The 26,320-nt window shown below is 36.8% G+C and overlaps 1 protein-coding gene across 1 annotated transcript in view; it reads right to left on the reverse strand.

The window, feature by feature from the left end:
- Window positions 1–26,320, reverse strand: part of LOC129765246 (uncharacterized) — a 124,589-nt gene that overhangs the window by 40,581 nt on the left and 57,688 nt on the right. Inside the window, 1 exon segment of the mRNA XM_055765341.1 lies at window positions 10,556–10,929. Within this exon segment, the coding sequence (XP_055621316.1) occupies window positions 10,556–10,929 (374 nt within the window).

Raw genomic sequence — 26,320 nt, forward strand, 5'->3', positions numbered from 1 at the left:
CTTGAGGAAAGAGAGGATGAAAGTGTGTAAGAAAGGTGGCGCAAGTGTTGCACAGGATTTGATGAGTAGGAGAGGAAGTTGAATAAACCAACTTTGCTAAAACATCGCTAATATGTGCTTATTTAATCCCTGGAAGTTTCAAAAATATGAATTTTTGGTGATCATTTTTGTCAGTCGTATTTTTTTCCGAGTCAGTTTTTATATACACTCGACAAAAAAAAAGAGGAACAGAGTGCGAAGTCGGAAATTTTTAATGATTTATGAGATTTTGTAACTAAAATCAACGCATATCGAAGGGATGTACATCATTTTGAAGCTATGTAGGTTAGGGAGCCAATGAATGTATTGGAGAAAATCCACCCTAGAATTTCAAAAAGTTACCCTATACAAAATGTTCACCACCTCGAAAAAACACCCTATGCCGAATTTCAGCTCAATCGGACTTAAGGGAGAGTGGTGCAAAGCGGTCAAAGTTTGAAAAATCACCCAAGGGGGGAGTAAAGGAAATCGGGGTTTTCGAAAAAAAATTTGATGCCAAATGAGATCTAGTGCCATCTCGAAAATTTTCTTTTGTCAAAAATCGGCACTTTGGGACTGGGTGTTTTTTTTCGGAGTACGAAACGAAAAGTATGGGTTTGTGTGCCAATAAAAATAGTTATCTTGATTTTTAATTCGGAACTTGCTACGAAATGATTTCATTTACTGGTGTCGCAGACGTTAAAATTTGAGTTTTTTGAAAACCGAAAAATCACCGGAAATCGGGGTTCCCAGAGTCCCAGAGTGCCGAATTTTGTAAATGAAAAATCGATTTTTCTCTTTTTTTTTTAAAAGATTTTTTGGACTAACACAATTTTTTGCTAAATTTAAAAATCACACGAAACAGAGTAGCGGTTATGCAGTAACGTCGAGTAGAGATTTTGCATCTGGTGACGCACCCTCCATCTTCGGAATTTTCTTTACGTTGTGGTTGACAAAAAACCTCAAAGGTTAGTAAAGCTCAATTTAATTCAAAACATTACAAAGTTATCAAAAATGTTATGTACAATTAAAAATTTAAATTATATTAAAGCGGACCTTACACGGTCAGTATTATTGTCAATATGATGACGTATGAGACAGCCCCGTTCTAGGCGGCCATGTTTTTGGTGCCAACATCTCGAGAACAAAACAGCTGAGATTTATGCGGGTTTGAACCCGTTTTGTATTCTGCTGACAGCTCTGTCAGCTCAAGTACACACACTTCTAATGTTTTGAAACCTGAGATGTTGGCACCATCCGAGTACATAGGGAAATATAGGCGGTAGCAGGACCCTTAATTGAGAGCATAATAACAGCTGAACACTCGTACCTACAAACGCATGAAAACGAAAGCTACGAATCGTTCGTTCTGAGAATCGCGTAGAATTTTGTACTTCTGGTATGAAATGCTCCTCTAATTTACTCCAAACTTTGAAAAATCGGCTGAACGTATCGATATGAAACGTTCCTAGATGTTTAGGGAATACACTATCCTAAAAGTTTGCCTGCAAACATCAGAACTTACCGCGATATTTGCAGGATTACAGTGGATGTGGTAAAGCATTATAAAAATCCTGTTTTTGGCACTTTTTCGAAATCGATGCAACAAAATTATTTTTTTTGTCAAAGTAACAAATTATCCTTGTGCAGAATTTATTGGAGTATTCAAAACTGCCTTTCGATTTGCGGTGCGATGGTTTTTTACTGAATAATTCATCATCAAATACGAAGGGTTAATTTTTCATTCAAACTAAAATCTCTGAATGGAAAGGTCCTACAGGAACTTTCTAGGAACCAAAAAAAAGCTGGTTGATAAGGTTAATTGGATTTGCTGTTGAGTTGGTTAGCAAAAAATTGTGTTTTGTCCAGAAAATCTTTGAAAAAACAGAGAAAAATCGATTTCACATTTCTTCCCGATATTGTTGCCCACTACACCTTCACACACCAAGATGAAAATGTGTACGTAAAATATTCTAATACCTGAGAGTTGTAGCTTCAAAATGATATACATCCCATCGATATGCGTTTTTTTTTATTCATTCGTTTATTTTTACAGGCTCAGTAACTTAAGTTTAAAGGAGCCGAATTCTTAAATTTAATTTTAAAACTATATATATAAACAATTTTCTTACATCTATGGTTAGTAAGGTGGAAAACCGATTACTCGCGGTGTACTCGAGTTCAGAAGGGTGACATATTTTTAGGGGAAGGATGGGGTATAAGGAAACTGTAACAATGTTGATGAACACTCAATTCTTAAATCTGTTCGTATATCTATAGTGTTTTTACATTTCAACTTATTCTACTATTTATAGCAAGGGGACGAATTACCCGCAAAGGAAGGAAAGGAGGGTATAAGGACATAGGGACAATCACACACGAAGATCGATAGCTTTAAGGAAAACATATATATGGGACATGTAATCAAGGTCTAACCGAGCCAACACATCTCTCACCGGTACATTGGGCTGTCTTCCTCGGGCCCGAAGGGAGTTTTCTAAATTCGATCTGGCGACCAGATACACCTCGCACGACCAAACAACGTGCTCGATGTCGCGATAACCTTGGCCACAAACACAGAGATTGCTGCTGGCAAGATTGAAACGGAAGAGTAGTGCATCTAAAGAACAGTGATTGGACATGAGTCGGGAGAAGGTGCGAATAAAGTCCCGACTCAATTCCAGACTTTTGAACCACGGATTGAGGCTAACCTTAGGGATAATCGAGTGAAACCAACGGCCCAATTCATCTTCATTCCACTTGCGTTGCCAGCTAGCGATGGTATTTTTGCGGACTAAAGAATAAAATTCATTGAAGGCGATTTGACGCTGATAAATATCGCCTTCAATTGCACCTACCTTTGCTAATGAGTCAGCCCTCTCATTACCCGGAATTGAGCAATGAGAAGGGACCCAGACAAAGGTAATGACATAACAGCGTCTGGATAAAGCACTCAAATTTTTTCGTATTCTCTCAAGGAAGTACGGCGAGTGCTTTTCCGGCCTCACTGAACGGATAGCTTCGACAGAGCTAAGACTATCCGTTACAATGTAATAGTGTTCAACAGGTCGTGAGGCGACGCTATCCAGCGCCCAATGAATTGCTGCCAATTCAGCAATATACACTGAGCAAGGATTCTGAAGACTGTGTGAGGTGCTAAAAAATTCGTTGAACACTCCAAATCCTGTGGACTCATTTATAGTGGACCCATCAGTAAAGTACATATTATCACAATTGATACCCCTATATTTTTCATCGAAGATCGTTGGAGCGATCCTCGATCGTTGGTAATCTGAATATCCATGGATATCTTGCTTCATGGACAGATCAAAATGCACAGAGGAATTGATGTAGTCAGGGAAACAAACACGGTTGGGAATATACGAAGAAGGATCAACCTGCATGGAGATGAATTCATGATATGAACTCATGAATCCGGAGTGAAAATTTAGCTCGATCAGCTGCTCAAAATTTCCGATCACCAATGAGTTCATAACCTTACACCGGATGAAGAACCGAAGAGATAATAAATTGAAGCGATCTTTTAGTGGGAGTAGGCCTGCCAAAACCTGAGTCTCGAGGTTTGCGAGGTTTGCGTATGCGTTGAGGGCATACATCCCAACGCAATACGGAGACAAAGATACTGAATTCGCTCGAGTTTAATGAGGTGTGTTTTGGCAGCTGATTGAAAACAGAAACTGCCATACTCCATCACTGAGAAAATAGTTGTTCGACACAACATTATAAGATCTTCGGGATGGGCTCCCCACCAGGTGCCGGTAATTGTACGGAGAAAGTTTATTCTTTGTTGGCATTTTTTACTCAGATACCTAATATGGGCCCCCCAAGTACATTTGGAGTCGAACCAGACCCCAAGATACTTGAATGACATAGCATGAGTGATCGGTTTACCCAAAAGTTGAAGCTTTGGTTTTGCTGGTCTATGCTTCCTAGAAAAAATCACCATCTCTGTTTTCTCCGTGGAGAATTCGATCCCTAGCCCAATGGCCCAGGTTGAAAAATTGTTCAAAGTATCTTGTAAGGGTCCTTGCAGGTCGGATTCGTTAGATCCTAAGACAGACACCACTCCATCATCTGCAAGTTGTCTTAGGCTGCAATTTTGTGTAAGGCAATAGTCGATGTCGCTTACATAGAAGTTGTACAAAAGGGGGCTTAAACATGAGCCCTGGGGGAGGCCCATGTAAGAGAACCGACTTACTGCCGAATCTCCGTGAGAAAAGTTCAAATGTTTCTCACAAAGCAAGTTATATAACATATTATTCAATAGAGGCGGCAGACCCCGAGAGTGTAATTTGTCTGACAAAACCTCTATTGAAACAGAATCAAAGGCCCCCTTTATGTCCAAGAATACTGAAGCCATTTGTTTTTTTCCGGCGTAAGCCATTTGAATTTCTGAAGAAAGCAACGCAAGACAATCATTCGTCCCCTTGCCTCTGCGGAACCCATATTGTGTATCTGAGAGTAGGCCATTCGTTTCAACCCATCGATCAAGGCGAAACAAGATCATTTTCTCCAACAATTTCCGTATACAAGACAGCATTGCTATTGGGCGGTACGAATTGAAGTCAGACGCGGGTTTTCCGGGTTTTCGAATAGCTATAACTCGTACTTGTCTCCAATCATCTGGAACAATATTATGCTCCAGAAACTGATTGAATAAATTCAACAAACGATGTTTCGCCACATCAGGGAGGTTTTTCAGCAAGTTGAACTTAATTCTATCCGATCCCGGAGCAGAATTGTTACATGAAAGGAGAGCAAGAGAGAATTCTACCATCGAAAACTCGGAGTCAAGATCGCACCTATCTTGTGGTATACCTCGATTACTCCTGAAATGGAAACAGGCTATCGAAACGAAAAAAATAGTATTGGCTGTATTTATTGACTTGAAGAGGGCTTTTGAAACAGTAGATCGAATGAAATTACTTGATTTGCTTTCCAATTATAATGTAACTGGACCTGTATTGAACTGGTTTGAAAGTTACCTGAACGGGCGAACACAAATCACTATTTACAGGGACAGTGAATCATCGGCGGGACCAGTGAATCTGGGTGTACCTCAAGGAAGTGTTCTGGGGCCGCTGCTTTTCTTGCTTTATATTAATGACATTAAACAGGTGTTAAATGACAGTGACGTAAACTTGTTTGCTGACGACACAGTGATATTCATTGTTGTTGAGACATTGCAAGATTGCTTCGTCAAGATGAACCGTGAACTGCAAAACTTAGACGAATGGTTGAGATGGAAAAAACTTAAGTTAAACATTAGCAAAACAAAGTATATGGTAGTATCGACACGCAATCTTGACAGTGATAGTCTTAGTATAACTATCGATGGGCAAACTGTGGAAAGAACAACTTCAATCAAATATCTTGGCGTTATTCTTGACGAAACGCTGCGCTTCGACGAACATATAAACTATACTATAAAGAAGGCAGCTCAAAAATATGGAGTGCTTTGTAGAATTAATCGATTCTTGACCTTTGAAAGTAAAATTACCATCTACAAAGCATTGATCGCTCCACATTTCGATTATTGTGCATCTGTGCTATTTCTCGCAAATAAGAGGCAAATGAATAGAATGCAAATTGTTCAAAACAAGGCCATGCGCTTGATATTGAGATGCGATCGACTTACTCCACGAAGATTTATGCTTGAATGCCTACAATGGATGTCAGTGGGACAGCGTATCAAATATTGCACTCTTACGTTCATATATAAGATGGTTAGCGGCATGACACCGAACTATTTACAAAACACGATAACGTATGGAAGAGATATGCACCGATATAACACAAGGCAAGCAAGTGACCTCAGAACCATGAACTTTCGAATGTCATGTACCCAAAACTCACTTTTTTATAAAGGATATCGCCTGTATAACACATTACCAAATGAAGCAAAGACAGCAACAAGCCTTCGAATATTCCGTAGTATTTGTAAAGAGTTTTTGAAGCATGATTTAGATTTTTGACCCTGCATATAATTAATGTTAGTGTGTAAGATGACGAAGTTTAACGGATATTTGTATTTTCTTATCTTTAGACTATAATGATGATGGTTAACTTAAACAATATTTGTGAAATCTTCAATAGCTTGAGCCCGCGCGCGTTAGCACACATAGACAACTTGAGATAGAACATATGCAAAAACAATTCTTTTTAATGAAAGCATTCAAATGGGTTTAATGTGGAAACCAGAGGTAAGCTAGGGATAGCTCAATCGGAATACTTGTAAATTCATCTTCTCAATAGATAATTATAACAAGATTTTTCTGTGTTGTGGCAGATCTTATTGCAGATTCAGGTTGACACGTTTATACCCCAGATTGAATGTAGGGCCTGAAGTATCGGCTGGAATTAGGCTTAGGTTTGCTCAGCTGTCTGGTTTCGAAAACGATTAACAGACCGTTGTCGGGTATCCAGTGAAGCGGGAATTCCTTTGTAAATGTTAGGCTAATGCTGACATAGGTATTGGGTTCAATTTCTGATCGGTCAAGGATTTTTTCGCGTTGGAAATTTTCTTGACATGCCTTGGGATATGTAAAGTAATGGGCCTGAAGTATTGGCTAGAATTAGGCTTGGGTTTGCTCAGCTACCAGAACTCGGAAACGATCGCAAATGCAGGCCGTGACCGGGGATCTGATAAAGTGGGATTTCCCTTGTAAGTTCATGGCTAATATTGACATAGGCATGGGGTTCAATTCCCGATCGGTCCAGGGTCTTCCCGGGTTGGAAATTCTCTCGACATGCCATGGGTTAAATACGTTAAGTTGATAACATAAATTGTTCTTCAATTAGGAATCTATGTTTGTAATATAACCAGTCCGTTTGTTTTGTTTTTTACTTCAATGTGCTTACTGGTTATTTTAATAATTGTTACATAAAGATCAACAAGAGAACTCGTACAGCTCAAACTTTTTGAGGTGATCATCATCATTATTTCATTATTTCATAAAACGAGGAAATTATTGTCTTTTGAGTGTATGTGTGTCCGTGTATTTTTCTTGTCAAGACTATGGTGATGATGGTATTTTTTTTTTGCTTTTATATATATCTTAGTTATTCAATTAAATTTAAAAAATAATTGTGAAGTCTGCAATAGTTTGAGCCCGCGCGCGTTGGCAAACATAGAGAAACGTGAGATTGAACAAAAGCAAAAGAATTTTTGATCGAATAAAACAAAGTCATTCCAAGGGGTTTAATGTGGAAACCTGAGGTAAGCTAGGGATAGCTCAATCGGAATACTTGTAAATTCATCTTCTCAACAGATAATCATATCAAGATTTTTCTGTGTTGTGGCGGATCTCATTGCAGATTCAGGTTGACACGTTTATACCCCAGGTTGAATGTAGGGCCTGAAGTATCGGCTGGAATTAGGCTTAGGTTTGCTCAGCTGTCTGGTCTCGAAAACGATTAACAGACCGTTGTCGGGTATCCAGTGAAGCGGGAATTCCTTTGTAAATTCTAGGCTAATGCTGACATAGGTATTGGGTTCAATTCCTGATCGGTCAAGAATTTTTTCGGGTTGGAAATTTTCTTGACATGCCTTGGGATATGTGAAGTGATGGGCCTGAAGTGTCGGCTAGAATAAGGCTTGGGTTTTCTCAGCTACTAGAACTCGGAAACGATCGCAATTGCAGGCCGTGGCCGGGGATCTGATAAAGCGGGATTTCCCTTGAAAATTCATGGCTAATACTGACATAGGCATTGGGTTCAATTCCCGATCGGTCTAGGGTCTTCCCGGGTTGGAAATTCTCTCGACATGCCATGGAATGAATACTTTAGACAAAGGCTTAAATTGTTCTATCGATTAGTAATCTATGTCTGCGGGATAACCAGTCCGTTTTCTTTTCAATTTAATGTGCTCACTGGTTAGTATGATGTAATAAACTCAGTAACTCAATTATTATCAATAAGATAACTCGTCCCGCTCAAGCCTTTGTAGGGGAAAGAGGTGGGACCATCATCATCATTTCTATCAACTTTTTGCACAGGTGCGGAATCAGGACAAACCTTCCGTGCAAAATTAAAAATCCATCGATGTGAATATTCCTCGCTTTCATTCGATGGAGAGCGATTTCTCATGTTTCGAGCCACTTTCCATAATTTTTTCATTGACGTTTCTCGTGATAAACCTCCCACGAAATTTCGCCAATAAGCACGTTTTTTCCCTTTGATCAAATTTTTGAACTGATTCTCAAGGGCTAAATACGTTTGAAAATTTTCAGGGGTTCCACGTTTCCGAAAAGCTTTAAATGTATTCGATTTATCCTGATAAAGCTTGGAACATTGGCTATCCCACCATGGATTGGGAGGCCTTCGACGAATAGTGGAGCCTGGGATGGGTTTCGTTTGAGCGCGAACCGCGATCGATATGCGTTGATTCTTCACAAAATAATACAAATTGGAAATAAATCGATAATTCTAGAAGAAATGTAATTTCGAAAATCGCGTTTCAAATGATTCTTCTGCTATTTTTTTTTTCATACCGATTAAAAATATTTAAAAAAAAATCACTTTTAATCATTGTAACTATAGCATCCTACAACAAAAAGGGGGCATCGTCTGGATCTAAGCAACAGCATAATCAAAGCTCGTGGCCTAACGTTCTCCAAAGAACATATTATGAGCAGTTAATACAGGTCGGGCTCGATTATATACTGACTCTGTTCTATAGGATTCGAACATATATAATATTGGACTCGGTTATATACAGTTTGAAAAACAATTTTTTTAATTTAAAATATCGAAATATAATGTAATAATTCAACGTTGAGATTACATTTGATTAGCTATAAGTGAAGTAAAAACCGTGATTTTTGAAAATTTGGATTGATCTTTCACTAGGAATAGATTATAACGATATTGCAGCGAAATTAAAAAGCATATAAGTTGGGTGTTAAAGAACAAATTGTAGAGCGGCTAGAGAGCTTTAATTTGGTTGATAGTAACAATCAAGTTTATTACGATTTTTTGGGATAAAATTAATGATAACACTTACAAAACCACTATCTTTTGAGTTATTCTTTCCCGAAATGTTATTTGAATCCTGTACTAAATTTTCTCATCTTTCAACCGGAAGCAACTGAATCATCTTACATAGCGTACTTTTTAATGTACAGAGCCCGAAACAACAAAAAAATGAAACACAAATTTCTGAATTACTGGAACATTAATCAACCAAACGAAATAAAATTTGGCATGTGAAGGTTTTAGGGTGCAATAAATGATTCTATGGTGGTTACATACTCCTCCCCCTCTCTTAGAGGTGGCTGCCATACAAGTGAAAAACAAATTTCTGCATTACTCGAGAATTAATCAAGCAAACAAAACCAAATTTGGAATGTGGAGGTTTTAAGGCGCAATAAATGATTCTATGGTGGTTAGATACTCATGCTCTCTATCTTAGGGGGAGCTGCCATACAAATGAAAGACAAATTTCTGCATAACTCGAAAACTAATCAAGAAAATGCCAAATTTGGCATGTGAAGGTTTCAGGGGACACAAACGTTTCTATGGTGAATAGACACCTCGCCCGTCTCTCTGAGGGGGGAGGGGGCTGCCATACAAATGAAACACAAATTTCTGCATAACTCGAGAACTAATCAAGCATGTGGAGGTTTTCGGATGCAATAAATGTTTGTATGGTGGTTCGACACTCCTCCCCCCTCTCTTAGAGTGGGCTGTCATACAAACGAAAAACAAATTTCTGCATAACTCGAAAACTAATCGAGCAAATGGAGCCAAACGTGGCATGTGAAAATTTTAGGGAACAAGAAACGTTTCTGTGGTGAATAGACTCTCCTCCCCCCTCTCTAAGGGGAGAAGAGGAGGAGGGGTCTGTCTTCATTCTATCATATTTCGAGTCGATTAAAAGATCAATCAATGAACAGTTCTGCTATTGGACTCATGAACTTGCGCTTTGTAAGAAAACGTGAATGTTTGAAGGTATTGATAACAAAAACAAACAATTTTGGGCGGGACGAAGTTTGCCGGGTCAGCTAGATAAAAATAAATCTCGACTCGATTATATACAGTTAGAGAAAATTGGAGACAGTATATAATCGAGTCCACCCTGTATTAGAATTTATTAACAGGTGGTGCAATAAACAAACTTAATATGAAATATTTGAGGAAGGATGTTATAAATTTCTTCATTGATGAGAAAAAATTGAAAATTTGAAATTATCGCTTAAACTGCCAATACTTTCATATAACTTTTTCATGTGAAACTTCAATCACAAATGGGCGTAGGTTATGTAAAAAAAAACATTCGAATTAATTAAATCAAACATTATAGAGATTACTTCCCTACGTGAACTTTGTGTGGAATTTATATGGCGCGGATTAAATTTGTAAACATCTCCGGCTTGAACAACAGTCAAAACATTCCGTAGATATGGGAAACGATCCAAACCTATCAAACGATTCAACCACATCGTCCCCTCAACCCTCTCTGTCCCACTGTGAGAAGTATGCTTGTTGTATATTCACCCATATTATATATACGTACTCTTTTTCTGCTGCCGTAGCATTACATAAATTATTCACGCCGGTGCTGTTATTTTCACTGACACATTTTCGTGGCGTCTGTTTTGGCTTCGTGTTGGCGGTGCTGGCTTGCGCTTTGTTGGTGGAAATAATGCCACTGCTCGCGCTGGCGGAGTTCTGTTTTTGGCCGACCGATCCCACCACCGATTGAACGGTTCCCGTCGCGGATGACGACGGTGCTGCTGCTGCTGCCGGCAACGACGACGATAACGAGGATGTCGATGAACAGGACACGCCTGTCACGGCCGTCGAATTCGATTCCGTGCTGCAGAATGAGATTTTAACGCCCTTGTAGAATGTGTACGGTCCATGATAGCCACATGCTCCACCGACGATCTGTGGTTAAATAGAAAGATAACTAGGTTTATTGGTTGCAATACACAAAAAAGAGGAACAGAAACGAATGTCAACATAAATTCAATTTGCGTAAATCAGTGAAAATGGAAAACCTGAAGCACAAATGAAAAATATTGTTTGGCAAATTAATCAATTATAATCAAATCAATTAAAAACAATGATACATTTGGCCAATTTCAGTGATGGGAAAGAGTTAGAGTCTCGAACCATTTCACTTCAACTCATTTCGAACAGGATGAAAAAAAACCGCTGCTGCGAGAACTATTCCTTCATCACGAATGAATGAAACTCTGCTTCCCTATTCAAACGAACAAGCGGAATAGTTACTGGTGAGGATAAAATTTATATTCCGTTTCGGTAGCATTTCCAAGAAGGCAATACCGATGCTTTTAGGGTTGATCTGCGAAACATAAACCAAACGCAACATCGTGCAACCCTAACACGATATCGTCCACCAGAAACGAACGAGTAAACGGAGCGCGGTCCCCCCATTAGCCATATCCCAGGTTTAGTAATGTTTGCAGGATCCCCCTGGATCCAAGACTTCGTTTTTGCTGTTAGCGCTGGATGGTCGTTGGAAGTGAAGGAAAATAACGCAAATGTGAGTTTCCTGATGGTCTAGTCCCAGATGTACCAGAAACATAGGCGAACGTTCTCTCCTCTTATCGTGTCTTCTCACCCACTCGGAAATTTGCCATGAATGATAGGGAGTGCCTCATTTAATAATGATGTAAACAATAAATTCGTTATTTTTAATAGTCGCAACATACATCACACAAAGTATGAACAGAACTAACTCAATGTTTTCGAATTAAAAAATACTGCGATGATATTTTTAGCAAATGAGGAACCCTGAAAAAAAAGTTTCCATCGGAATTAGCCGATAGGTGAAGTGAGCGACACGGTGGAACGACAGGGCGGGAGGGGGTGAAATATGAAATACACGATTTTGACTCTCGATTTTCTCGTTTTCCGCTTCTTCTCTGCTCCACGCAACGAGCAGATTGAGCATTGAATGTAAATGTATGAGTCGATGCCAAGCGAATTTTCCACGAGAACATTACTTTCGCTTTGTCGCTGAGAAGAAATTGCTGCACGCGTAAGAAGAAGTTTCAAAACCAAATTTTACGTCGGAAAAATTAGGTTCAAATAGCGATTCATTTATCAGTAGTCAGTCATTTATGTCATTCAGGAAACGTGTTGAATAAAATGAAGAACGAACAGTTGATTGTAATTGGAATTAAAAAATGTGTTCCGAATATCGGTTCATGAAACAAAAATGATATTATATTTGTAAAGATAATGCTGTTATGTAATACTGTCAAATGACTTGCTGGCATTGTCTGTAACAATTCATTATCAACAATTCATTTTAAGGCGGGATTCTATCGAGACAGAGTTTTTTTCCCGTAATTTTATTTTACGAAACTACGCGTTTTTTACGCGATTTGATCGAAACTATGCGATATTTTTTTGCGCGCACGCATCAGTCGCGTAAAAAAAGAATTCAGTGTATTTTGTCGAATAGTAAACTTTCAAAAAAATGTGTGAATGAAAATTTCAGAATCCTGGACAATTACGATAAGATTTGTTTCAAAGCTAATTTATACGGTGCTTTTCATAATGATACGATCATTATGTAATCATTATGAAAAGCACTGTATAATTTAAGCTTCGAAACAAATAACACAAAAAAATTATAAAATATTGATGTATAAACGCGAAAAAATACTCTGAGAAAAAATAGTAATTTTGTATTTTATTTAAAAAAAAACCCTTTAATTTGCAATATCTAAAATATGTAATTTTATTTTTTTTTTCATTTTTTTCATATAAAATAGAAATCATGCAGAAAATTTAAAAAAAACTGTTCATGATGATAAAGCTGGTTTTGACAACTTTTGTGGAACATCGAATTTTTATGGATATTTGAAACTCCGAATTTTTGTATGTAAACAATCATTTTTAGTCACAAATTATGAATCCTGATGTGATTTAATTTCCGTTTTCGAATCCATAAAAATCAGACAGACAGACAGAAATCCATCTATATTCTGTCTGTCTGTCTGTTTGATTCTCATGGACTCGGAAACTACTGAACCGATCGACATAAAAATTGGTATGTAGGGGTTTTTGGGGTCGGGGAAGGTTCTTTTGATAGTTCTAGACCCCTCTCCCCTCTCTAAGGGGAGGCTGCCATACAAATGAAACACAAATTTCGGTATAATTCGAGAACTAATCAAGCAAACGAAACCAAATTTGGCATCTGTAGGTTTTAGGGTACAATAAATGTTTCTATGGTTGTTAGACACTCCTCCCCCCTCTCTAAGGTGGGCCTACCATCCAAATGAAACATAAATTTCTGCATAACTCGAAAACTAATCAAGCAAATGGAGCCAAATTTGGCATATAAACGTTTTGGGGGCAATAAACTATTCTAAGGTGGTTTGATATTCCTCTTCCTCTCAACAGGGGAGGAGGGTCTGAGTAACTCGAGAACTAATCATGCAAATGGAATGAATGGATCAACGTTTCTATGGTGGTTCGTCACTCCTCCCCCATTTTCTAAGGGGAGGCTGCCTTACAAATGAAGCATGAAATTTTGCATTATTGAAAAACTAATCAAGCAAACAAAAACAAATTAGACATATGTTTTGTTTGTTTTAGGGCGCAATAAATGTTTCTATGATGGTATGACACCCCTCCCTCCTTTGGAATGGAGAGGGGGTTCCATAAAAATAATACACATATTTCAACCAAACATGAGAATTAAAAAAACGCTCTCCTATATCATCTTCTATTTATATGAATCAAAATGGATCGCCGAATGTGTTGATAAGAACAAAACTCGAGAAAGAAATTGTCCGATTTAGAGCTGTCTTTTTTCTATCATATTTTCTGTATCAATTATTTATTCCATGTAACGGATAAACATGTTATTTGCAAGTAGATGAAAAATCTTGAAAGAGAATCGAGTCGGAAAATAATCTGATATTATAGGGACGAGTTTTGGTAGAAGTACTAGGAATTTTATAGTAAAAGATTTGAAGGGTTTGATTAGAAGATCGATCAATGAACAGTTCTGCGATTGGACCTATGGATGTGGTAACGAAAAATAAATTTTGAGCGGGACGAAGTTTGCCGGGTCAGCTATTTAAAATAAAAAGGGAAAATTCAAACAAAAGGAATACGAAGAGGTATGATCAATTTTACAGATCTGAACGATAGCATACAAGCTTTCGTGAAATATATTCGTTATTTTCACCAACCAAAATATTCTCTAGAAATATATATTATATGGCTGAACAACGTTTACCGGGTCAGCTAGTTTTTATATGTATAGATAGTTCCTTTTAATATGTTTGTCGCGTTATACCGTCATTTCTTATTTCACTCTATAAGAAAGATTGTTTTATCGAAGAACGATGTTTGAATTTGAGTAACTTTATATACATATACAGATGTACCTGAAAGATACTTAACTTCAGGTTCAATCTAGGCATAACGTAAACAACGTAATTATTTTTGTACCCATAACGTCCGGTTGAATCAATGAGGTGTATTTGTGTTGTTGGGATTTCAATTCTACTTTAAAAACTGCTCATATTTTTATTGTGCAACACGAATAATATGTTAAAAGTACGTATTGAGATGAAAAAAAAATCTAATATCGCTACGTTTTGTATTAACCCACATGTCTTCAAATGTTTCTCAACGTAACTCCTCAACATATATTTTTACCATAATGATGTATTTGGAAAAGTTGTTGGAAATTATAAGAAAATTGAAAAAAAATCATAAACATGACAAACATATTAAAAGGGCCTATTAACTATGAAAAAGACAATAAATTAGAAATATTTTTTTTAAATATATCAAGAATGGCTGTATCTAGAAAGGGATTGATAATTAGCTTTTTTTGTTTTAAATCACATCAGGATTCATAATGTGTGGCTAAAATGATTGTTAACCCTTACACGTACAACATCGAGTCTCACTCGATGTGAAATGATTGTGCCACAAGTATAACATCGAGTCTCTCTCGTGGTGCGCTTGCATATCACAAGGCACAGAGACGCTCAGCAGAGAAGTGAAATTACTCGATGCGTGATCCATCAAAGCGTTTGCATTTGGTTCACACTTTTGAAAATCAAATCGTACGGGAAGGGGTTAACATACAAAAATTCTATGTTTCGAAAATTCATAAAAGATCGATGTTCCACAAAGTTCGTCAAAAATTGACTGATTTTTTAAATTTTCTACATGACTTCTATTTTATATGAAAAAATATAAAAAAATAAAAAATACATATTTTAGATATTGCAAAAAAGTTTTTTTTTGTAAATAAAAAAAAATGTTTTTTTTCTCAGTGGATATCTTTCCACGTTTGAACATCAATACTCTATAACTCTGTCTAAGACCCTATTTCGGTACGACTCATATTTTTTGAGATATAAATCATCAAAAATATCTCTTACCAAAATATATACGCCCTATTCAAAAATTACCCTTGAGTCAAAAAATTTCCGATTGCTATGGAAAACTCATATACAGTGATACAAACTCGTAATCGTACTCCACCGTGCAAATCTCTTTTCCCTTCTTTTGAAAGTCGAAAACAAAATTTCGGAACATTCTATTTAGATGAAGTCATAGTGCCACATGATAGTTAAAAGGTTAACTATCTGTTTTCAGAATAATAGTTTTTATTTCTGTAAGAATTGCGAAGTATGTGCGAATGTATGAAAATTGACTCAAACTCATAATCGTACTCTGGTTGAAATTTCAACTCGATTCATAAAGCGTTAATCAATTTCAGAATTCCATCGTTAGTATGGTATCCCTTGTTCATTGCAACTATCTTTAGCTGTCTTTAGTCGTTATCTTCGAGTTTTTTGGTGCATTCGGAAGGAATATTCATTCATTTTTTGATCAAGTGATTTTAAAAATCGTTATTTTTAGAAATTTGATTATTTTAAATTTCCTACACAGATGACTTTCATATTTTTTAACTGGGATTGATGCTGGGAGATTGGGAACAAGTATCAATAACTTTTGAGCAATTATAATGTAACCATGTGCGAACTATATGTGACATGTGCTTAGGGTCATCGTCTTGGTAAAACTTGAATCCTCGATTCAATCTCATTTTGTTCACACTTTGCTGCATGTTTTTCTTTGGTGTGTACAATTAAACATTCTGACCCAATACACCAGATAGATAGTTGCTATAACAAGTTGCAATGAACAAGGGATACCATACTAATGATGGAATCCTGAAATTGATTAACGCTTTATGAATCGAGTTGAAATTTCAACCAGAGTACGATTATGAGTTTGAGTCAATTTTCATTCATTCGCACATACTTCTCAATTCTTAGAAAAATAAAAACCATTACTCTGAAAACAGATAGCAAACCTTTTAACTCTCACATGACACTATGACTTCATCTAAATAAAATGTTCCGAAACCTTGTTTTCGACTTTCAAAAGAAGGGAAAAGAGATTTGCACGGTGGAGTACGATTACGAGTTTGTATCACTGTACCTCGGTCCAAAACTTTTGCGAACTCGACAGAATTTTAGAAAATGTTCGGATTTATCAATCACTCATTCGTGTTTCTGAGTTGAAAATGGCGTCAAAATGCAGTAAACTCCAGCGGTGAGAGCTGTGTTCTTCGGTGTAAAACTAAGGACAAAAAATAATTCCGCAGCGGTTGCTGTCGTCGCCACCGCCGCCGCCACTAAACCGATTTGTTTTTTTGTATTTCAGTCATTTTCATAGAAAGCTCGATTGAAGTTGTTCATTTCTTGTCAACAGCGTTTGGTTAAGTAATTCACTAGGTTCATTGAATATATTACACTTTTTCGTGTAAAGCAAACTGCCCGAGTAGTGGAAATGAATTTTTGTTTAATGTTATTAGTTACCCGTTTCACGATATGTTATTTGGGAATAAAAATGAACTTGATATTTATTGCTTAGGATTCTCCAAATAAATCCAATTTTTAATTTTCACAATTTGACGAAGAAATGACTGCTCTTTCTTTCCTTGCAGAGCAGGGTTTCGCATATGGTTTTAGAGTTTTTACTGTCTTTTGTACATGTCGATTCTATTTTATATCGTATAGTTTTTATAGTTTATATTTTTCTTAGATAGTCAAGTCGTGGAAACCCAGCCGAACTCTACAATTTTCCCAAAAGTCCTGACAGGAAAATGGAAACTGTGAGCTGTGTTTGACACCCCACCAGGAGTAGAATGATGGTCACATACAACAAGCGCAGTGATACTATTGGTTTGATAATAACACACTAAGATTTCGGCCTTTTTAGGATAATAAATAGTATATAGATAGGCTTTTGTGAAATAATAAAACAGCGCACTATTATCTGATTATATAATCTGTTGAAAAAGTTCTGCTAATTTGGTAATAAAACGCAAAATATTTATCAATCATTCAAATTGTATGTATTCAAATTTTTCTTGTACGCCTTAAGTCCAGTTTAGAACTTTGAAAATTAAAACGATTTCTTTTCATATTTCTGAAGTTGAGGCATTGAAAAATATACCCTTTGTAATTCTCATTATCTACCGAATTGTGGGAATTTTATGGTACGGTATGCTATGGTAATTTGGTACAATCTTGACTCAAAACTTCAAACGTATTTTCCTTGGACCTGCTTTTTCCAAGCTTTTTCAATTTGGCATGAGCACTCTTTATACGCCTCCCTATAATTTGACTGATTTAAAAAAAAATTGAAATAATCCAAAAACGTGGTAAAAAATTCGTTATGTTGTCTAAATTTGTGGTTTTTTTTTGCATGTCTGACGTTTAGCGGCATCTTTACTAATTAAGAATGGATTTTTTGTTTTGTTTCGGACAACCAGAAGGGCAGGAATCATGTACATAAATGCACAATGATCCAGGAAATGCATTTAAGTGGAAATTAGCATTTAGAGCTCGACATTTATTCTCTAGACAAAAATTGTCTTCGACAAAGTTGTTAGATATGATAGAGCGCTCATTTTTGTGTTATAAAAAATAGGGTGACCGAAACTGTCGATGAAATAAAGAATATAATTTTCTTACCTTTATAGATAGAGGTAAACATTGTTCGACAATGTTGTAGCCCCAGTTATTAAGGACCGTATCGTTATTTATGGGTACGCCTTAGAGTCTCCGTCTGAAAAAGACTATAGCTTGTTTTGACAGCTGTTTATTTTTCTCCTGTTGTTGACACAGTTAGCGTTCAGTTAGCATTGTTAAAAGATCGTTTTTTCCTAAAAGTGCAATCATGAGAGGGCTAACAGAAGAAAAACGAAAATCCATTGTGACCAGATACTGCTCCGAAAATATCAATGGGAAAATTGGCGAAGGCGGAAGGAGTAAGCGTCCATGCGGTCCAAAACGCTATCAAGCGATTTGGTATGTATAATACATTGAAGGATCTACCCGGTCGCGGCAGAAAACCTGGGCCATCCAAGCCAAACTTGGATAAAAAGATTTGCAGGCAATTTGAAAGAAAAAAGGAATTATCGATACGGGATTGCGCAAAAAAGTGTGGAACATCAATCGGTATGGTTCAACGTGCCAAAGAACGTAACTCACTGAAGGCATATAGAAAGCAAAAATGTCCCAAACGCAGCCAAATTCAGGCAAGTTCCGTGAAAACCCGTGCCCGTAAGCTTTAAGATGGGATTTTAAGCAAACGCGAACTGTGCATCGTCATGGATGATGAAACCTACGTCAAACTGGACTACAAAACTCTTCCTGGGGCACAGTTTTACACTGTAAAGCAAGGAACAGATGTCCCGAACGCGGAGAAGTCAATTTTTTGCGAAAAATTCGGTAAGAAAGTGCTGGTTTGGCAAGCTGTTTGTCAATGTGGCATGAAATCATCTCCTTTCTTCACTCTCGGGAATATGAATGGTGAAATTTACCGGAAAGAATGTCTCCAAAAGCGTGTGTTACCGCTCATCCGAAAGCACACTGGTCCGACACTATTTTGGCCTGATTTGGCATCATGCCACTATGCACGTTTGACCTTGGATTGGTATCGCGAGAATAATGTCGATTTTGTGGAAAAGGAGATGAATCCTCCAAATTGTCCGCAAATAAGACCTATTGAAAAATTTTGGGCTTTGATGAAGGGACGACTGCGGAAGAAGGACAAGGCAGCCGATGACCTTGAGCAGTTCAAAAAGGATTGGATAAATGTGAGCAAACAAGTCGATGAGACGGTTGTCCAGAACCTAATGAGGGACATCAAGAAGCAGGTGCGATCATTGGCGCGAAAATCAGAATCTTGATTATTTTTTACTGTTACTCCTTTCTTTCATTCATAAGATACAATATTTTGATATCAGAACTGAAAAATAAATGCAATATTTGAAATAAAGCTGTGTTTTGAGCGTACCCATAATTAACGATACGGTCCTTACAGACACCTTTGTGGAACAAAGTTTTTTTCTATCTCTTGATATAACCGATATAACGCCTTTCTTCTAGGTTGCGTTAGGGTCACCATGAAAAAAACTGTTTTCTTGTTCTAACTTTTATATTTCAAATTCTACATGCAAATCTTATAGAGTATACTAATTCAAACATTTTGCGATGCCGTCAATATTATCAATATCTCAACCACACTCAAAGTCATTGATATGTCTTCCCAAAAAATACACTCTTCATTTGTTTGTCATTCTTTCTCGGGCAAACATAAACCAAGTTTATTGGAAGCATTTGAAAGAGCATATTTCGCTCCATATAATGTGTGATTTTGAAAACTATGTTATGTTTTGTGTTTGAGTTAATCAAAATTGAAATCATGAGTTTTTGGATGGAAAATCATCAATAACTTTGAGTAGGATTAAGATATTGACAAGTGCTGCATCGCAAAATGTTGATCTCGATAAGCTCTAAAAGTCGTACCAAGACAGTTTTGATGTAGAATTTGAAATACAAAACTTAAATCAGAAAAACCCGTTTTTTCACGGTCACCCTAACGCAACTTAGAAAAAAAAGCGCTAAATCGATTATATTGAAAGATAGAAAATAGTTTTATTCTACAAAGTTGATTTAAATAACAGGATCTACAACATTGTCCAACTATATTTATCTCTATCTATGAAGATAAGAAAGTTAGATTTTCGATTTCATCTAAAATTTTGGTTACTTTGTTATTTTGGATAACATAAACATGAGCGTTCTATCATATGTAACAACTTTGTCAAAAACAGTTTTTGTCTAGAAAATAAATTTCTCCAACAAAGTTGTTTTTAGCGCTTTCAATCTAAACTGCATTAGGGTAACCATGAAAAAACGGGGTTTTTTTACTATAACTTTTATATTTAAAATATTACATCAAAACTGTCTTCGTACAACTTTTAGAACATATCAAGACCAACATTGTGCGATGCAAAACTTGTCAATATCTTAATCCGGCTCAAAGTTATTGATGGGTTCTCACCCATAACATAAATAACATAGTTTTCAAAATAACATATTATATAGAGTGAAACTTTTTCTTCCAAATTTCGCTAACAAACTTTTTTATATGTTTGCCCCAGAAAGAATAACAAACAAATGAACAGAGTGTATTGTTTTGGTAAGAAATATCTATAACTTGGAGTTCCGCATCGCAAAATATTTGTATTAGAAAGCTCTAAAAGTTTTTCTAAGACAGTTTGCATGTAGAATTTGAAATAGAAAAGTTAGAGCCATAAACCTAGAAAAAAGGCGTTATATCGGTAATTTTAAGAGATAGAAAAAACTTTGTTCTACAAAGATGTCTCTAATAACTGGGGCTACAACATTGTCGAACTATGTTTACCTCTATCTATAAAGATAAGAAAGTTATATTTCCTATGTCATAAAAAATTTTGGTCACCCTATTTTGGTAACATAAAAATGAGCGCTCTATCATATGTAACAACTTTGTCGAAGACAGTTTTGTCTAGGGAATAACTGTCGAGCTCTAAATGCTAACTTCCACTTAAATGCACCTCCTGAACCATTGTGCAATGCACTCATGAGTAATTTGAAATTTCATAAATTTTCTAAAAAGATTATATCGTTTTTTCGTGAGTTCCGCGGCACTATTTGTGGTCAATTAAAACAGAATTCTAATGAAATCCTATTTGAAAAATCTATGATGTTAAATGTTTCAAGAAATAAAAGTTATTATTGTGAAATTAAATTTTTGAGCAAGTTTTTGCACAGTGTATTGAATATATTATTTATATATATATTATTTGAAATTTTTCAATTTTGTTCAGTAGTCATCTTATAGACAAGTTTCAAAGAAGTTGAGGAAGGTCACAACAGCGGCCGGCTAACTGGACGTGGAATGTCTCAATATGATTCTTATCAGCCATGTAAACATTTTTATTATTGTCAATGACAAACCCAACTCAGGACAGCCGCAAAAAAAATTGAAGACGTTGTATTGACAGCATTGGGGTATGGAAACACAGTTTGAACGTTAACTGAATTTGGATACGAGCAAAAAGTTACTGAAACAGATTTTCGAGTATACGTTATTGGTTCAAGATGATGGAAAATAAGCACTATATGAATTGCTTCGGAGACAACCTTTTAGATATCACGGATTACTAGCCTATCGGCGAAAAAAAAGATTTTTATATCGAATGAAAGTGTCTTATTTCGAATGAAAATTTCGTTGGAGTTCGAACCGTATCACTGAAGCTAATTAAAATGACGACATGAAAGAATTTGCATATACTAGCAGGCGTCATTAGTTGTCGGTTTATGGTTCTAAGACTTTTATGCCATAAAATGCCTCTTTCAATTCCACTTCAATATGAATTTAATATGTTCGAATCATCAAGTATTGTTGTATTCTTAGTACTAAATCGAAAGAAACGTCGATAGACTAAATGGAACGATGAGCTGTTGAGAAAAAGATCGGCGATTGAAAGATGCAGACGCAAAGTTATTCTCCATCACGATAACACTCGGCCACACACTGAAAAAACCGTCATGAAAAGAATGACGCGGTGCGATTGGAAAAACTCTTTCTCATCCAGCGATTTCATCAAAAATAACGTGTTCTGATTACTTTTTATCTAGACTGATAACGCACAGGCTTAATAGTAGTGAAACGAAGGAAAAGAACATGTTAAGAAGAACTTAACTCGTTGGAAAATTGAGGTTTCCAAAACTTTAATGCAATTCGTTGCTGTTCAATATGCTTTTTTTCCAAACAGATTGGTTATATAGTTCACCAACAAAATGTGTTCAAAGTTTTTACTGGAAAAGGAACGACCAAGAAAATGAACTTTTTTTTTTTATTATTAATCCGTTTATTTTTACAGGCTCAGTTACATAAGTTTAATGGAGCCAAACTCTTAACTATATTTCAACTAGCATATATCAACATGTTGTTTCCTTAATTCTATGGTTAATGAAATAGGAAACCGATTACTCGCGGTCGACTCGAGTTTAGAAGGGTGACACATTTTCATTAGGAAAAGGATGGGATGTAAGGAGATGTGTGTTTACACTCGCACTCACATTCACATTCACATTCTCATTCACACTGACACTTCACACTCAATTCTTAAAACTATCCTTACATCTAATATGTATTTACAATTTAACTTATTCTAATGTTAGTAGGAAGGGAACCGATAGCTCGCGAAGGACGAAAAGGAGGGGAAAAGGATGTATAAACAATCACACTCGAAGATCGATAGCTTTAAGGAAAACATATATTTGGGACATGTAATCAAGGTCTAACCGAGCCAACACATCTCTCACCGGCACATTGGACTGCTTTCCTCCAGCCCGAAGGGAGTTTTCTAAATTCGATCTGGCGACAAGATACAACTCGCACGACCAAACAACGTGTTCGATATCGTGGTAACCATGGCCACAACCGCAGAGATTGCTGTCGGCAAGATTAAAACGAAAAAGCAGCGCGTCTAACGAACAGTGATTGGACATGAGTCGGGAGAAGGTGCGAATAAAGTCCCGACTCAATTCCAGACTTTTGAACCACGGATTGAGGCTAACCTTAGGGATAATTGAGTGGAGCCACCGGCCCAACTTTTTTTGTAGTATGGACGAAATGAAATACGCGAGATGTAGAAACTCATCGCTCGCGAGAAATGATTTCTTTTTCTCTCTCTCTCATCGTGTGTTCTTGCAGTCATCCCCATTGTAATCAGAGAGAGAGCGGAAGGAAGCATGAATAGGATGCTTTTTTCATCGCATTTCACTGTGCGTCTTGCTCCTTCTAATAGCTGTCCGTTTCACCCCGTCTGGAATCTGGTTCAATAAGTCACAAATTTCACTCACAAATTAAACTACCTGCTCCCAACGCCGCTTCGACATCAACTCACTTACTAAAATACACACACCAATGGATAAAATTCGAGAGTAAAACTACTCTAAACCCATGATTTCGGAAACGCAATAATTTCAGAAATTATGAAATAAATCAGTTATTTAAATCATCCGCTGACCTCTGGTCCACGCTGTTCGTCCTACTCACAGGTTTTCTACACACTTCTAAATGTTGAGAATGGGCTCCGAATCCGATATCATTTTCTCGAGATGGTATCGCCTAGTTACCAATAAATCGAATAAGTTACATAAAGCGATGGAAAATATATTCATTTGAACAATTTGTAGATTTTTTTAAACCATTCATTCATCTATCTTCGGGCGGAAATTATGTGAAGATCCTAGTAACAACGTGTTGGATAATTATTATGGTTATGATTAATTCATCTCATGCGCATAATAGCATCATCATCATCACCATCAATGTTTTCACTTCACACTAGAACAGATTTTTCACGAATTATTAATTGATGACGGAATATGTTTTCGTTCAAATTCACAACGCGTTGAGTTCTTAGATAAGCTGAAGTGAACGTAAAAAAATGACAAATATCATCGATAGCATAATTCCTTCCTCAGGATACGCTCGTAGCACTCCTATTGTAGAGAATCGATATTCACCGCTATCACCGTTCACAGATTCGATCGGGCAGAGAGAGATAGGAGGAAGCGAACGAAGGAAAGGAAGGAAAACAGCATGAAATACGTTGCATGGCGAGTGTGATGGGTAGGAGAGAAGGAACGTGATGCTCCGGAGGATGACGTGCGGCAAGAGGCGGTAGAGAGCACCAGAGGTATTCCCCACTCGTCGTTTATAACAGCTTTGTTTCACAACACATCCAACGGAGGCCAGAACTGAAGCGAATTGATAATCGCACAAATGACTCAAGAGCGTTTGTTTATCTGCTCGAGTACTGATTTCGGTTTAGCTTCCGGATGTGTCATTTGAAGCTGAACCGTTTTGATTTGTTTTAAAAGGGGAACGTTCACTGTGAAATATTTATCTAAATATTCAATGGTATTTTAGAATGAATTGTGATATATGATTAACATTTCGTCAGTTTGTCAGCTGAATACTTTGAACAGTACTTCCGCTTGAAACGTGTTTCGCTAATTCATACACTTGAGTTAGAAGAGCTTGCTGAAGCCAGAAAAAGCAGAGAAGACCCAAGCTACCGAACCGACCGACCAGGAGATTATTTTCTTTTTCGAGAGTGGGAAAACTTGTTACTTTTTTTTTTATACTTTCCCTCCCGTTCGTTTTTTTTTTCCTGTATTGCGTGAATTCAAAGGCAACAAGGAGCATCGACGGGCAACGAGGAGGGGCGGGACGCGTTGTATATATTCATTTTTCAAAACCGTTGCATTGAATGTCGTAAACAGATGTTATGCGATTGCTAGCGGTACCATTCGCTGATAATTAAGTATATCTACATGAAAAGTGAATATTGTGTACATATATATATGCATTGCATTTCAGTCGCTGATAAGATGAGCTACGCGCTACATTCCGCACAATAGGAAATTACACTGCTGATAGCGCTAAGACTTGTTTTGAATCCATTCAAAACGCGGAAGTGAGTTCACAAAACGGTTGTTTTCAAAACAATTTATGAGGATTAGCTGTTCATCCTCACAAATTTTTTGGACTGTGTTCCGGTATCTTTATTATATGTTGATATGTCTAGTTATGGGTTCTCGTAGGAGTTTTTCTACTGGTTTTATTTTATTGCAACTCGACTCGGTCGACAAATGCTCACGCGATTATTTTAGCGGCTACCTCAATTTGTGGATTGTTTTTTTCATTCCGTCATATGCGAATCATGCGACCGCTTTCTAGTGTTGTATGTAGGTTTTGACTGTTATGGAGAGATAGTCTTCAATACTTATGGGGTCGAAAAACATATTGACATATTGATAAATATGTTCATTCCGATCACGATGATTCTTCGGCAACTAGATTCAATATTTATGGCCCTAACAGTTCGGCTGAAAAGTTCATAAGGATGACGTCTAGATGGCACCTCTTGCACCATCTTTCAATGGAAAAGTGTCAAAATATGACAGCAATCGGTCGATTGGTTCGTGAGTTACAGCATTGAGAGTGAACCACCTTTTGTTATTGTTTTTAAATTGTATTGCCCCATGCGACTATTTTCTGTTCGCAGACTTAAGAGAATGCTCGCTGGCAACAAATTTAAGACCGATGATGAGGTGATCACCGAAACTGAGGCCTATTTTGGAAAAACCGAAAGAGTACTATAAAAATGATATCGAAAAGTTGCAAGATCGCTATAATCGCTATAATTATGTTGAATCATAAAATTGAATTTAGCAAAAAAAATTGTTTTACTGTGTTACCTTAAATTTTTTTTCAGCCGAACTGTTATGTGAACTGAAGTATTGTGTATCTGACGATTTTATTCAAAAGTTTTCTCTCGTTGAAAAAATGGAGATGACCCAATTGAATCGTTTGTTTGAGAAACCCCTTAAATTGAGGCGGCAAATATTCGTTTGTATGAGAAACCCCATAAGTCCACGTTTCGAATTATCACCATGGGCAACGGTGCGACAGGTATACAATTCTATGCCATCAGAACAGATCAAAAATCACATCCCCTCACACTCAAAATACGTCACATCATAAGGAAAATGGCGCTTGCGCCACATCACAGTGAAAATGGCGCTTACGCCTTTCTGCTTTCAAGCTTTTACGGGGTTATTTATTTTTTGTAAGACTTCGCATTCGTTTGAACGAATTTGATATTCTTTATCGATCTATAACATAAAAACTAAAATGTCAATTTTTCCGCTTGCGTCACTTTGCGTAGTACTTACTCAGTACTTTTCATATAACGTATTTCTAACGTATTTCATATAATATATTTCTTTAAATTCTTTTACAAATAATAATTGAATCGGAAGATGGCCACTTCTACAGGGAGAAGATTTTCTCTCTTACAACTAATGCTAATTTTATTTATAATCGAGATAGCAATATATTA

Source organism: Toxorhynchites rutilus, chromosome 2 (assembly GCF_029784135.1).
Source record: "Toxorhynchites rutilus septentrionalis strain SRP chromosome 2, ASM2978413v1, whole genome shotgun sequence".
NCBI classification, from domain to species: Eukaryota; Metazoa; Arthropoda; class Insecta; order Diptera; family Culicidae; genus Toxorhynchites; species Toxorhynchites rutilus.